Source organism: Cydia amplana, chromosome 19 (genome assembly GCF_948474715.1).
Source record: "Cydia amplana chromosome 19, ilCydAmpl1.1, whole genome shotgun sequence".
NCBI classification, from domain to species: Eukaryota; Metazoa; Arthropoda; class Insecta; order Lepidoptera; family Tortricidae; genus Cydia; species Cydia amplana.
This window is the reverse complement of record NC_086087.1, coordinates 4,351,696-4,367,676: the sequence shown is the minus strand read 5'-3', so window position 1 is coordinate 4,367,676 and position 15,981 is coordinate 4,351,696. Positions and strand designations below refer to the sequence as shown.

At 38.6% G+C, this 15,981-nt stretch overlaps 2 protein-coding genes across 3 annotated transcripts in view; both read right to left on the bottom strand.

The window, feature by feature from the left end:
- The window catches only part of LOC134657262 (fatty acid-binding protein), a 40,652-nt gene extending 29,709 nt beyond the window's left edge, over positions 1 to 10,943 (bottom strand). Inside the window, exon 1 of the mRNA XM_063512840.1 lies at positions 10,787 to 10,943. Coding sequence (XP_063368910.1) covers positions 10,787 to 10,856 — 70 coding nt within the window. The 5' untranslated portion in view covers positions 10,857 to 10,943. The remainder of the gene's footprint in view (positions 1 to 10,786) is intronic.
- A 1,410-nt stretch (positions 10,944 to 12,353) lies between these two features.
- On the bottom strand, positions 12,354 to 15,028 carry LOC134656823 (uncharacterized). 2 transcript variants are annotated; one of them, XM_063512349.1, is made up of 4 exons: positions 14,921 to 15,028; positions 13,676 to 13,831; positions 13,277 to 13,438; positions 12,354 to 12,542 (listed from the first exon to the last, which is right to left on the bottom strand). In XM_063512349.1, exons 1-4 carry the CDS (start codon positions 14,993 to 14,995, stop codon positions 12,360 to 12,362), a joined length of 576 nt encoding a protein of 191 aa, XP_063368419.1. In that variant the 5' UTR covers positions 14,996 to 15,028; the 3' UTR covers positions 12,354 to 12,359. The 2 variants fall into 2 exon arrangements, with proteins under 2 accessions (XP_063368419.1, XP_063368420.1); XM_063512350.1 differs by having other exon boundaries at positions 13,712 to 13,831.
- Positions 15,029 to 15,981: the final 953 nt, after the last annotated feature.

Below are 15,981 nucleotides of genomic sequence, written 5' to 3'. Positions count from 1 at the left end.
GTCGCCATTATGTCGCCAGTCGCCAGTATGTCGCCATTATGTCGCCATTGTGTCGCCGTTATGTCGCCAGTATGTCGCCGTTATGTCGCCAGTATGTCGCCATTATGTCGCCATTATGTCGCCAGTCGCCAGTATGTCGCCATTGTGTCGCCAGTGTGTCGCCATTATGTCGCCATTATGTCGCCGTTATGTCGCCATTATGTCGCCAGTATGTCGCCATTATGTCGCCATTATGTCACCGTTATGTCGCCAGTATGTCGCCAGTATGTCGCCATTATGTCGCCGTTGTGTCGCCGTTGTGTCGCCGTTGTGTCGCCGTTATGTCGCCATTATGTCGCCAGTATGTCGCCGTTATGTCGCCATTATGTCGCCAGTATGTCGCCATTATGTCGCCATTATGTCACCGTTATGTCGCCAGTATGTCGCCAGTATGTCGCCATTATGTCGCCGTTGTGTCGCCGTTGTGTCGCCGTTGTGTCGCCGTTATGTCGCCATTATGTCGCCAGTATGTCGCCATTATGTCGCCAGTATGTCGCCATTATGTCGCCATTATGTCGCCAGTCGCCAGTATGTCGCCATTGTGTCGCCAGTGTGTCGCCATTATGTCGCCATTATGTCGCCGTTATGTCGCCATTATGTCGCCAGTATGTCGCCATTATGTCGCCATTATGTCACCGTTATGTCGCCAGTATGTCGCCAGTATGTCGCCATTATGTCGCCGTTGTGTCGCCGTTGTGTCGCCGTTGTGTCGCCGTTATGTCGCCATTATGTCGCCAGTATGTCGCCATTATGTCGCCAGTATGTCGCCATTGTGTCGCCATTGTGTCGCAATTATGTCGCCATTGTGTCGCCATTGTGTCGCCATTGTGTCGCCATTGTGTCGCCATTATGTCGCCGTTATGTCGCCGTTATGTCGCCGTTATGTCGCCAGTATGTCGCCGTTATGTCGCCATTGTGTCGCCGTTATGTCGCCGTTATGTCGCCATTATGTCGCCATTATGTCGCCAGTATGTCGCCAGTCGCCATTATGTCGCCAGTATGTCGCCAGTCGCCATTATGTCGCCAGTATATCGCCATTGTGTCGCCATTGTGTCGCCAGTATGTCGCCATTGTGTCGCCATTATGTCGCCGTTGTGTCGCCGTTATGTCGCCGTTATGTCGCCATTGTGTCGCCGTTGTGTCGCCATTGTGTCGCCATTATGTCGCCATTATGTCGCCATTGTGTCGCCATTGTGTCGCCATTATGTCGCCGTTATGTCGCCGTTATGTCGCCAGTATGTCGCCGTTATGTCGCCGTTATGTCGCCATTATGTCGCCAGTCGCCATTATGTCGCCAGTATGTCGCCAGTCGCCATTATGTCGCCAGTATGTCGCCGTTATGTCGCCAGTATGTCGCCATTGTGTCGCCAGTATGTCGCCAGTAAAAGAGTATAAAAGGCAGGAGCGGACCGCCGGTATGGATTCATTCTTCAACCATCGGCTAGCAGTGACTCTGGTTCTCGGGCGTTTAAATATTCGGTGAGCAAAGTTCCTCTACTACTGTTACTATGTTTGTTTTTGCCGGGAATTATCCTGGTGAATTTAAACGTGGAAATGGTGTCTGTGTTTGGTTTTACGGGGACAATATCGTCGTAAAGCTGATCTTAGACTTTTGTGGAGATTCTTTGTTACCGAGTACGGGATTTAAATATAGTGAAGTTTCCTATGCAGTGTTTTTCTAAGTGCCGCCACGTTATGCAGGGACAATATCGTTGCATAACAGGAACTTGGAAATTGTGTCTGTGTTTGGTTTTGCGGGGACAATATCGTCGTAAAACTGAACTTAGGCTATTGCGGGGATTCTTTGCTACTGTGTGGTGTTATAGTGAAGTTTTCTACACTGTGTTTTCTAAGTGCCGTCACGTTATGCAGGGACAATATCGTTGCATAACAGGAGCTTGGAAGGCGTGTCTGTGTTTGGTTTTATGGGGACAATATCGTCATAAAACTGAACTTAGATAACGGTGTCTAAGGGGATTTCACTTCTGTGTTTAGTTAGTTTAATTTTGTGTGGAGTTTGGTTCGTAAAATAGAACCTAGTTATTTTAGTGTTTTACTATGGGGTCTTTTGCTATATTTTTCAAAACCAGATCATTGTTTGGACTGACTGTTTGTCCGGCTGGGCAGCTCACCCCTTGCGGTGTTAAATGTGAGCTGTCTAGGAGTCTTTTTGCTCCAAGATGAGGGTTATCTTGGCACCTTCTCTTTACCAACATAGAAGGTGAAAAACGTCTCCCTCCTTAGCTCTCCAATGTCCAGCTGTTAGATGAATAATGGGGATGTCACGTGCGCATCATCCGGAGTAATCTGGGCCCATTTGAAATCTACAGTATTTGGAGGCTTCGTATATTAAATATATTTATTTATACCACTTATATACATAATAGGGCCCTGTCTTACCCATGTTGCCACCCTGCCTTTGTGCAACCCGCCATGGGGGGAGACAAGTCCACGAGCTGTTAGGTTGCATTCTCGGAATCGCTCGCCGAACTCTTACAGCTTCTTAGTAGGGATACACTTGCGTATATTCCAAAGTACCAGGTCGATGGTAAGTACGAACTGTGCTTTGGTTATACTAGAGTAGGGACAAGGGTAGGTTTAGGGTAAATTCACACACTATTCGGAATTTAGGGTTCGTTTTAGTCTTGGTCTGTAAAACTGATATATTTCTTCTTTTTAAGGGACTTCAACTACGGTTTCACTATACTAAAATTGTGCGTTAATAGGTAAAGGGTTTCAACTGCTAAAATCTTCCAATATTTTCATTTATTTGGGGAAAATAATTAAAGTAAAATCTTATCTCCATTTTTATTTATGAAATTCTGGTTTTCTGGTGTAAAGACGAGGTACTGAGTATTACAATCATGTTTCTAAGGTATTTACACAATTAAATCTTAAATATCAAGTTGGGATTAGGAACACAGTCTATTCGGAGATAGAAAATCGACGTCTAGCTGTTTTAGGGAACCTTTGGCAGGCAAGAGTAATCCAAAGGATAATTTGAGTGAAATAATGCTCATCTTGATATTTCAGTCTCATAAAATATAGTATAGTTTAACAAATAAACTTAGTACTTCGTTTATACTTCTAAAAGACTAGAAATACAGTTTATATTTTAGTTCTGGGGAATGGAAATGGGATTCGCATCCCTAGTTTTTGAAATAAAAAAGAATAGTAATTTTGATGACTGATGGATACTTTGACACTTCTTTCCATAGCCATCTAGGTACGCATAGGTTCCGAAGTGTTGGTCATAGCCCGTCTGGCTAAAGAGTAGGGTAGGAGTTCCAATTGACCTTGCTGATTGGACTAGGAGCCCCCAGTCCTGCATCGAGCGTATGGGTAGCATATTTCGTATAGAAGCTGGTAGATAATAATATTAAATGCTAGGGTGTAAATGGGCTTACCCCAGGAGTGCTACTCATATGTTATCCCGGAGGCTTAATAGATTGTAGCAGGCTTTTACCAACCCCATTTTTAAACTCATTTTACCAAATATATTTCTTTTATATTCATATTATCATATATGCTGCATTTACCTAAATAACATTATTTGAAGTAAAATATAACAACATTTACATTACAATAATAAATTCTGGTAACTTTCAGTACTATTTCTGTATTTTAATAAATTATTCTAGTAAGTTACTCGTTAACATCATAATAAATGTGCTTCCAATTTCATAATATATTTTTCCCAAAGTCCAGGTAATTGTAAATAAAATCAGAGTCCAAAATTTAGCTGATACTCATTAAAGAACCTAGGGTACCGCGGTTCACTTCGAGGGGTCCTAACGCTAGACTAGACGATCACGACTAAATCACATGGCCATATTCTAAGGGTAAATCTAAAGAGGGTGTTTATATTATGGTAAGTAAGAAAAGTAAATAGGTAGTGGGAGGTGACACTATTTTTTAAAGAAGATCAAGAGATATTGGCCGCGGCGATATAAATTGATTTCATCATATGTGTTATCCTGTTATCGCATATATAGGTAAACATCTTATCAACTTAACATCTATAAACTAGTAAACATGATTAATTAACAATCATCCGACAATTTAATCTCCATAGATGCATCAGCGATAATATAATGGAAAAGATCCCTGAAAGGGATAAGTTCGCCTTTGTACTAAATGAATGTTATTTTTCCTGTTTTGTTTTGATTTTTGGGTGTATCAACTTTTTCTTGTCACTAGTTGCCATGGTTACGTTCTCTTGGGTCACTCTTTAAAACCTGATTTTTAGGCCTTTAAATTCACCAAACACGCTTGTTTGTGATACTTATAAACCCTTTCCATTGAGGGTCGTCTACCAAGCGTGTCAGAAGAAGGTGGTGTACAATGTCTTCTAACGAACTATGCTACTATTGTCTTAGATTCAAGTTGCATTCCGACTAGTATGCTATAAATACGTTTTAATGACATGCCAACATTGCCAACCACTTAGGGTCGGTTGCACCAAACCGTTTGTCATCGTTAAAGAGTTCGCTCAGTTCGCTAAATTTGATTGTATTGAAAGTTTCATAGTAAACCGTCGCGGCGCGCCGGGTGACGTTGATCAGTCTGTCAAGTGCGGATGGTGCAACTGGCACTTATTATTGCCTCGTTAATGACTGTGTGTAATCATAGCTCATGTTATTACGGTTGTTATGAGACGCCTACAGCTTGCCCACTCAGATAATCGCGGTAAACCGGTAGGCGTAGGCACCCTGTTTTATCCAGACCATATTACGTATATTTGTCTGATATGTCATACAGATAAGATAAAAGATAGTTTATTCAATTAGGCATATTACAATACGCTTATGAACGTCAAATAAATCTACACCGGCTCCAACCCTACACCTCTGCCTCGAGAAGATTTAAATCCCCCCTGAATTGGAGGAGGGTATCCCAATGTGGGACCGGCGACAAACTCGGCGGGACACATCTATTTAGTCTTTTCGTAGTTCTTTTCAGTTTTTGTTTTAATTTAGACGACAGGATGGCACCTAAATACATTTATTTAATTCAGATATAATCCATCGAATATTCCATCGAACATAGTACCCTAATTATTTATTATCAATTGTTCGGAGACAGTTGCAATTCTTAGACACCGGAATAGGATGAAAATTGTTACAGAGCCCGGGCCTCTCTCGTGATTGGCCACAATTGGTGCTGATTGTCGTCCATTTTATGACAATTGACCGACAGAGAGCGACCAATGGGTAATCGCTAGACGGCTCATGCCTCCGTATAATTTGTCATGAAAAGATCGTACGACGCGGCAGTTCTTTGACTAATTTATATTGATACTCGTAAGTATAGTATGAGAAACTCATTAAAATTCTTTATTGTACTTACCATGTGTAATTGTGTATTTTTTCTACTCCAGCACTTAAATGTGTCAATTAAATGACTGACAGTGATATCTAAAGCAATGTCATTTGAATGATTTGTCTATAGGCTCATAAGATGACTGCTAGCAGTCATCTTATGAGTATAATACAACTGCTTTATTTTTTTTAAAGATACAAGTTCCGATCATCTTGATTGAAAGAGGTATGTTTTCATTTACAATAATAAGTCTTTTTTTTTTAAATAATAACTCAATTTTTTTTAAATAATAACTCTTTTTTTTAATAATAACTCTTTTTTTTAATAATAACTCTTTTTTTTTTCAATAATAACTTTTTTTTGCTGCAGCTGTCATAGAAAAAGTAATGTATGCAACAGCTCATAATTGGTTCTTAAAATTCTCGGGTCTTTTTTTACAAAACTCGACTACGTCTCGTTTTGTAACTTCGACCCTTGAATTTTAAGAACCCTTATTATATCACTGTTGCATAAACTACTATTTGAGTTAATTACAAGACATTAAAATAAGTTATTATTTATAATAGCTTATAATATTGTGCCGTTTGTCATAAACATTAAAATGATGTCAAGAAAAGCAGTATTTTTTATTACGAAAGCCACCTAAATGCACACCAATGAATTAAAAGAAAATACCCCAACCCTATCCTTGGCTAGTCCTTATCCCGTAATAAAGCAAATTTCTGCCAAAAAGTACCTAATTAATACCTAATAATAAGCAAATTAATAATACATTTTTGCTTTTCCTTTGGCGTCTGTCGATGTATGATTGAATTGGCATCTTGGCTAGGCCGCAGGCAATTTGCATTTAAAACGTTGCATGTGTCGTAGAATAACTGCTTCAACCTAATGACCAAGAATTAAGGACTATATTTGACTAACAATACTTGTTACTTATAGAGTAGGTACCTATTGTTATGTAAAGAACGGAAGTTGAGATGATATAGATTAGTTAGGTAATTGATATATATGTAGATTGATTGGGAAATTACATACGTAGGTATAACATTTAAAATACTTAAGTACAATAACATGAAATAAAACTATTAAAACGGATTATATCGCGTATATTGAATTTATTCTACATCCCGACGTTTCGAACCCTTTACAGCGTTCGTGGTCAACGGGTGACTGAGGAAAAACTACACTGTAGGTAATTAAATACACTGTACTGATTGTGCATCCTGGAGTTTTAATTACAATCATAATACTGATAAGTAAGATCCATTAAGTTAATCCACTTTTATTATATCTATAGCGACTAAACTTTATGGATTTTTTGATAGTGATAGGATTTTGGCAGAGTGCAATAAATTACTGATAAACCTGCACCGTTCAGCATTTAATCAACACATCTATAAATAGCCATATTATTGCACCACACCTTCTATATCAAACCAGTTTATGATTTTTTTTTTATAAAGTAGGTACCTATCTATGAATTGTGTTTATCTTTGTCAATGTTAGCGCTTCATTTTAAAAATAGTGAATGAAATAATTATTATAATCCCAGCCAATGAAAGAATTATTAAAATATATATTGAAAGTAAAATCCGAAACAAAGTAACGACAAAACGCAAACTTTACACCAGAAATCATAACTTATTAAACTTATGTATACTCGTAATTGCTTATCCATGGAAATTCTTTTCGGAACTAATCCACCACTTTTTAAGTTTTGTTTTTCCTTTCGGAATTGCCCAAATACACATGTATATGTATAAAAATAAAGACTTATTGTGGCACAGGAAAAACCATAGCAACAGTTAATAAGCGCTATAAAAACGAGCGCGCATTTCAGTATGTGATAACATTAACCTTTTTTTTTTTCTTTAAAGCATGCACTGTCCACTTCGACACGATAAGGAACTGAATACTTGCTGTTGCATGTAAAGAACAAGAACGTTTATAACCAATGCCTTATGAATGAATATTGTGCATCAAACACCTGTTCATCGATGGAATTTATGCAATCAAAAATTAATAAAAAACAAATATGCCGCATATATAAAGGTAGGTACTTAAATGGGAAAATCAATTTCAATTTCTTTAGTTTCAAAGTTTGAGCTCTCATTCTTTAAATAAATACTATAGGACATTATTACAAAAAATTGACTAAGCTCACTATACGATCAAGAAGGCTTGTGGTTGCGTTGTGTTTTTTATTTACGACTTGTAAAATTTTCATAGATTAGGTATTTATATGTGACAAATAAATACATACAAAAGTATTGTTTTCCTTAACATCGAAATTTTCGATGTTAAGGAAAACAATAAGTTATTTCAAGAAGGTATCATTATTTTTCTTAACTTCACAGACGGCGTGTCCTCCTTTGGAAGAAACTTTACAATTCAACATTGTTTTTTTTTTCTTTTAGGTATTTCTTCGAGTTCAGGGTCGTACATTGATAAATTACGCAGGAGGAGGTACTTATTATTCGGAATATAATAGAATTATGCTATCAATGACTTATGTGTTTATAAATTACACAGTCAACAAAGTCAATGCCAAGGGTAACCCGCATTTACATTCGTCCTGTAGCTAATTTAACATATTTAATGGCAATTTTAGTTTTTTGCGGACATCGCCGAGTCATGCTATAATTGTCTATGTCCGTGATGCAAGCGCGCTTGGACTTTGCATCGACTTCTGGACTCGGATATGTGCCAAAGTCACGTTGGTTGAACACCACTTTACGATATTTTTTGGTGAGCGAGCAAAACTATGCGACAATGATTCAACGAGTAATTTACTCCGGCCGTGGAAATGTGTATTTTTTAGCCAGACCTCGACAATGAGAGAAACGTGAGAATTGATTTTTGACAGTTGACCCTTATTTTTTTATGTAGGAGGCGAACGAGCAGACATCGCCTGATCGACCGAAATGCGCAACACCAGAGGGGTTGTAACTGTTGTAAGTGCGTTGTTTTAAAGATGGGGATGGGATAAACCCATGTGTAAACATTTGAAGTTAAGGGTATCAGTTAAATGGTAGGACTCTTAGCATTATCACTGCATTTATAATTATATATGTATGTATATCTATTCAAATTACCCCTATTTAATATAAGTAGTGCAAGACATCCTAAGTTAGAGATCATACAAACAAAGGTTTTCCACACATATTATTTACATACATACCTAAATAAGTATGTGTGCGTTTGTGTGCATATACTCAGCTGTAATAAGTATGTTTACAGTTTCCTTTACATATAGTTCACAAAGTTGTCCTAACTACACATACAACACCTACTGTACTGGCAACGTTACGTGTTAATTTTAAGTGCGTGGTGGGGGAACTAAAAGCAATGACTACGCTCGATGTGGCGAAAATTTCCCTTGAATTATGAAACTTCTGTCAACTGCCAAATAAAATGTGTCCCTTTGTCGCTCGGTGGACAGATACAGTACCTATAGTTATTTTCGATACAAGTGCGAAAAAGAGGAAATTCGAAACGAGTGGTGATAAATTAAAACACGACCGAAGGGAGTGTTTTAAATCGACACGAGTTGCGAATTACCTATTCGCACGTGTATCGAACAACGTTTTACAGTACATATAGCACTTTAAAGTTTTGACATACGCACGAAAAATGCTATTTTACGCACTAGTGCGGAAAAGTAGCCCCGTATGTACTGTAATAGTTATTTTCAACGAAGATTCACCTCTTTTAGTTCTAGTTATCTATCAATTTTAGCAACTTAGTATCTATGCATGATTAGTAAAGTGAAGCATGGTTAATACACCACACTAATATAGGTACCTACAATACGACAAATTGTACCAATACTTAAACCTAATTTAAACAAAACTACCTATGCCTGGGACCGTTTTTGTAGCTACCGATGTTTTGTGATTGTATGTACATACAGTATAATTAATACTTAATCATTCATTCATTGTTCATTCGAAGCTAGGTATACGAACTTCAAACGCATTCAATTTTAATTTAATAACTGTTTATGTTCCTTTTTCCACTCTTAACAAACGTAGGATATTCTAAAGGATGCGATTTAATCGTATTCATATTCAAATCAGTGAAAATTATGCGGATCGCCGCGTTGTGCTAACACGAAACCAAATATTATGTGCAAATAATTTATGAGTTTGGCCTTGGTAATTTTCAGTACTTAACGATTAGGTTTCAATTGCCAGACTCTCATTGACTGAGCACTGATATTATTTTGCAATTCTGTGGCCAAAAGCCATTCCAGTAGGTATACATTACTAATTATAATTAGTCGTTTGTTTTATTTTACACTACATTCATAGTTTAAACCTCTGTAAAAATTTAACAATCATGTTAGCTAAATAGTAGGCGATTAAAGACTGTGTGTGATTAAAGACTGTAGTGTTCCGACCGAAGTTTCGGTTTCAGTTTCGGCATAAAATCATGTTTTTACTACTTTGACCGAGGTTCGGTTACGGTTAGGTAACTAACCTTTAGTTTAAGCCATATTCAAGTATCAATCCATTTTATTATATAAGTAGGTAAGTAAGTACACATATCGTGTACTCATAGCACCATTCTTAACTGATCAGCAATGGACCGTATACCTTTGCAACAAGGTTGAGGAGTGATCAGCTAACAGCAATACGTTTTACCCGGCGCGGCAGATCGTTATCCACCGGCATAATGGCGGGTAGATTGAACATTAGAATGCGGTGTCACTGAATTACTAATGATAATGTTAATGACTATGCCCGGCTACATTGGTACCCATTCGCAAAAATATTATTATTTATTAGGTACATAGGTACTTAGGTACATAACATAACAGTATTATTCTTCACTGAGGTTCAATTTCAAAACTGAAAAATGAAATGCTTAAAAACAACTCTAAAATTTTAATTTTAATAATTATGATAAATTTAAATAATATCGCAAAGTATCGATCAAATTTTTCCCTTTTTATTTATTTAAATACCTACATGAAGTCGTGCCAATCTGCCAATGCATTCCGGTTTAAAAAACTATGAAAACAGTCAAATAAAACACGTGTTTAAAAAACACCTGTAGATATTGCGTTAATATTGAACTTCTCAAAAACGTTACTAAGTTAATGTGTAGGTACTTACACTATTTGAATTGTAAATTAATTCAGTTAACAATAAAGTAGTTAGTAATTGACCTGCCCCGCCCCTATTAGAGTCTGGTCTGGGTAGGTAACAATCGTCTTGAAGAACTCCGTAAATACGTTCAAGAAACATCATTAAAATTCATCTTAAAACTCATAAAACTCAATCGACCGGTTAAATAACAAGGAGTTGCAAAACAGTTAGGTATGTGGTAACGCAGAGAGCCGTCGACCGGCTAAGATATCGCGAAGCCGGCCGGCATCGATTTCTAAAATAAATTTGAATAAATACAAGTAAAAACTCACCCAAAGCCTTCATAAATTCGTCGAAGTTTTCCGACGAAGTCATCTTGTATTTCTTGCCTACGAATTCCATTTTTAATTTATAATTATTTGTTTCGTAAAAACAACCTAGTTGACGCCGTACCGGACGATTCACGAATGAATAAACGCGCCACAGCACGCATGCCCATCTCATTGAGCGAATGGAAGATCGGCTGAATGAGTGAACGGAACGAACTGACTCATTCGACCTTGGTAGTGATGCGTCTCGGTTATCGAGACCGAGTTCAATGGACTTGCACAAACAGAGTAATCTTGTGCGAAACGCCGCGGTTGGTCTGAAAAGCATTCAGTAACTACGAATATTTTTGAATGAACTCTGTTGTACCCGAGTCCTGTGTGACGATAATGAAATGTTGTGCAGAATGCGTTATACATTTTAACTATTTATGAACTTTGTATTGAAAGTCAATTTATTATAATCGATGGTTTACTCCACAAGTTCACAACACTTCGTCTATATTGCCATCTCTTTTTGTTACCAACGAAACTTGATTATGATTTCAACGCGCACCCCTATTCATTGGCCCTTAATAAATTATGAAGGGTAGAGTGTACGAGTAGGTATGGTACATGCAATACAAAATACGTATGGCATGTAGGTAGTTGGTGTATATCGAGATAAAAGATAAACATAAAAAACAATTTATTCAATGTTGGATCGCTTTTGCATCGTCAATATCTACATTTTTTCATTTTTTTCTATTGAAATTACCTAGTTCAAAATGTATGATCGCGCGTTCGCACGAGAGCACGAGAATTCGCGCGAACTTGCGTTAATCGTGTAGGTAGAATAGTTTATCAAAGGACTGTCTCATTTCAAACATAGACAGAGAGAATCATACTATATCTTTGTCTTACACTAGAACTAGCACCCAAAAGAAAAGGATGAGTAGAGTTTTTTTTGTTTTTTATTTACTGACAATTTGGTTTGACCAACTATATTAGTCGCGTTGTATTGTATTAGGACCACCCCTTCTATCTTCATAAGGCATAAGTCTGCAAACTGACTTCCTCACATTAATTTCAAACCTCACAAAGTCACCGGAATCATCTAATCAGGCGCAATCACCACACAAAAAGATAGTGATTTATCACATTCAATAAATGATTGAGCAACAAAACTCTCAAAGCAACGGCGGCGGATCCATCGATCTATTTATAGATTTATAGACTACGAATACCTAGTATCTATTGTTGCAAGATAATCTATTTATATGACATTCAATAGCCCTTTATAGATGCTTCTCAAAGGACCAGTGTTAAGTACTTTATATCCCTTTTAGACTATAAGGCGGCGTTTCCACCAGAGATGTGCGAGGGTGCATTGCATAGCGATTTATTTATTAATTTAGAAACCAAACAGTCATACTGACACATTAAAAGGGTCGGTTGCATCACCAAACGTTTGTCATCGTTAAAGACTTAAAAGACAACAAAAAGGTAGGTTCGTTTCATCTCATCAGTTCAAACTCCCCCCCCCCCCCCCCCCTAGTCCGACAGCTGGCGAGCCCTTGCACATTACTTTTTTACCCCATTAACCATACAGCGACGGTAAAGAGCCGAAGTTGTCAATCGGTTCGAACTTAACGGACATTCGGTAGCACGCAACGTCCTGCCCATCCTTCACTATGTAGCCTGTTCCACGGTATTCGCCGTACACACCTTTCTTTGACAGCTCTTCGACGTCCACGAGGTAGTTGTCTAGCCGGTACTCTCCCTGTAAATGTAGGTTTTAGCACAGAATAAATACGCTCGTGGTTCAATTTTGGAAGTTTTCGCTTGCTCGGGTACCTATCAACATTAGCACGAGCGGTTAAACAACAACTTTTCCCCCTTGTATAACAAATAACTATTGTGGTGAGCTTCCCCAAGGACAAAGGAGTTTGGGCCGAAGAGTTCAAGTTCCGGCGGTTCCGCGGCCGGCTCCTGACACGGCGATGCATCGCAGCCATACGTAATGTGCGTTTTTAGTTTAAAATATATCTTATATAATATGTAGCCTATGTAGGTACCTACGCTAATTTTAAGGTGGGGATTTATATTTATTGGGCTATTGGCCAATAGTTGCCTGGAAATGAAGATTTTTCATAAACAAGAGTCAAAAACAAAACGAACAAGTTATAAAAGTTTTTGCAGCAACGACAAATTTTGGGGTAAATTATGAAAGTTTTGGAGTCGTTGTTAGCATGTTCTTAGGCGTTCGCGAGTTCGCTGGGAAATGGGCAGAACGGCGCAAACGTAACTTGTTAATTGAAATGAAAGTACTAAGGTATCTTATATATCATTATGATAACGTTTAATATTTAAAATTATTACTTTATTTAAATTAGATAACCGAACTAACGATTAGCGTAAAAACTGATTCAGTTTGTGACATTTTTATATCTTTTTAGAGCATTTGAAGTTAAGTGTTCTCAATTCCCCCACTAATACCCCCCAATAAGTACTTACTTTAGGGACTGGAAAGACAGGTGGGTCTACTTGAAGGGCCTCCAATATTTTTCTAGCGTTTTCTGAGGCGCGCTCTCTTACTATGCAGGGTATACATTCGCGACTCTCACTTATAAAGGGTTTACATCCACCTTCCACCACCGTGCATACTTCTCCGCGAACCTACAAACAGAATAAACTGTACAAGCGGACCAAGCTAACTGTATAGTGGCGTTGATAGCTAGGCGTGAGCGAATGGGGCCTTCGCCCACGGCCTCTCGCTTCGGGGGGGCCTCACAAAGCCAACCTTTTTATTACCTAATATTTGGGAAAACACATTGAATAGGGCCTCGCAGATGTGGTTTTCGTCAACGGCAAGATTGGTTCACGCCACGGCATCTCCGCGTCTCACATACTCACACCATAGGAGTCATCTATATCGGCTAACGCGGACACTTCCAGGTCAAAAACGTCGTGTGTGCGGTTCAGCTTGTGTCTGCGCAGGCGCACCCGCCACGGCATCTCCGCGTCGTTTTCGCATGGCTGCGTGGATATCACCGACCACGTGCCGGATCCCTGCCAACAACCCAACATACAACAACAACTAAGTGGAAAAAACCGGCCAAGTAGTTTCGGAGATAAAGGGGGGGGGGGGGGGGTTCATTTTATTGCCTATTTTCTTGAATTACTTTTAAATTGTTTATCCTAAAATTATAAAAATATATATATTTGAGATTCTCAAAAATCTCACAATAAGTTCTTTCCAGGTTCTTTCATTTGATATATAACACGATATAAGCGCTGGTGGCCTGGCGGTAAGAGCGTGCGACTTGCAATCCGGAGGTCGCGGGTTCGAACCCCGGCTCGTACCAATGAGTTTTTCGGAACGTATGTACGAAATATCATTTGATATTTACCAGTCGCTTTTCGGTGAAGGAAAACATCGTGAGGAAACCGGACTAATCCCAATACGGGCCTAGTTTACCTTCTGGGTTGGAAGGTGAGATGGCAGTCGCTTTCGTAAAAACTAGTGCCCACGCCAATTACTGGGATTAGTTGCCAAGCGGACCCCATCAGGCTCCCATGAGCCGTGGCAAAATACCGGGACAACGCGAGGAAGATGATGATGATATAACACGATATTGCTACGTAGCGAACGAAACGTAACGTACTACGGACAAATAGTACCTACTCGTCGTGCCGCATCTAAGTAAAATAATTACCTTTCAGTGGAATATATGGAATGGAATATACTTGAAATATCGGAACTCGGAAGGATAGTCATCAAAACTCACTTGGCTAAAAACTTATTAAAAATGTGTTACAAAATCCATCATTGTTTGATAAAATCATTTATTTACAAACAAGATATATACAGTGGTATTACTAAAAGAAATTAATAACTAGCTTAAACCTAAAATAGGCCCTTGAGGCATTGTACCAAGGATGCTGGCAACATTTCCTCGCTGTGATACGTTGTGCGACTTGTGCGAGGTAGCCGCCATCTCTTCGGTCACCAGTTACGTCAACCAGACGCTTCGCGATTTCTGCGAACAACTTATGCGCGCTGGGACCCCATGGACCTAGAGTTTCAACTCCAAATGGTACAAAATGGTACTCTCTACCGAGGTTCTTATATTTGTTACGTTTTAAAATTTCACTTACCAACATACTCTGGCCAGCAGCATCTAGAAATAAAAAACCACATGATATTACGCTAGTCGTCAGGAAATAAAACATTTTGCAAAATGAAGTTGATAAACAACGAGTGCTTATTTATAACAATATAGTAATGGTGTTGTGCCATGTTGTACGGATGTGTTGTTTTTATCTATTAGATATCTATCTTGTAAACCATTTTCTATTGTTGTGGTCACGTTTGTCCGGTCAACATTAAATAGTAATTATAAAAAAATATTACTTTCGGGTATTAGGGTACAAATATAAATTAAATTAAAATTATGTTACTGTCTAGACTAAGACAGATTAGAATTAAAACTACAACTAATAACTAAGAACACATAATATGTTGAAACTAATCAATAAATTTTACTGCCACACTTTTTACTTGCCCTTTACTTAGCCAGTAAACAATGATCGGGAAATCAAACTTGTCAGCAATCACATTCAAAATACTATTGGGACTCTGTCTCACTCTCCTAAGCAGGGATGCAATCCTTTTTCGCATGATTACAGGAAACCCATTAGTGCGCCCATTAAAAGTAGCGTATGTGGTAGAAGAGCCGGCCGCAAAATTTCTAACCGACTTGATACCACGATGAAATGCACAACGGTTTCCCATAAAAGTGATGCTAAGTCCGAATTCGATAGTCTGCCACGGCGGAACTTGCCGAAAGTACGAAAAAGAAGGCCACTTCCAGGACGGCACGGTGCTTCCGGTGCGAAAAGAGGGGGCTGATTTTTTTGCCGAAAGTGCTTGGCAGACGCTCTCAAAGGTGACCATCGGGACCCCTAAATTAACCCATCTGATACCACCATGAAACCAATTCCAGTCGGTAGGTATGAACCCCCATTTCAGGAATATATAAGTCTGCCAAGGCTTTTCCTGCCGAAACACCTTGGCAGACGAGATTATATGTGTTATATTGTTGGGGAACTATAAAATGATGTTTCTTGTTGCCAGACAGTTTTGATGGTTGCAACACTTGCAACCCACCGCCGCTCCGATATACCTATCTGATAGCAACTGTTCAAAATTTTAAAAC

Coding starts and splice junctions, on each gene's coding strand:
- LOC134656823 (XM_063512349.1), bottom strand. CDS start 14,995: ATGTTTTATTTCCTGACGACTAGCGTAATATCATGTGGTTTTTTATTT. Junction 13,439..13,675: donor ATATAGATGACTCCTATGGT/GTGAGTATGTGA, acceptor TTCTGTTTGTAG/GTTCGCGGAGAAGTATGCAC. Junction 12,543..13,276: donor CTGTCTTTCCAGTCCCTAAA/GTAAGTACTTAT, acceptor CTACATTTACAG/GGAGAGTACCGGCTAGACAA.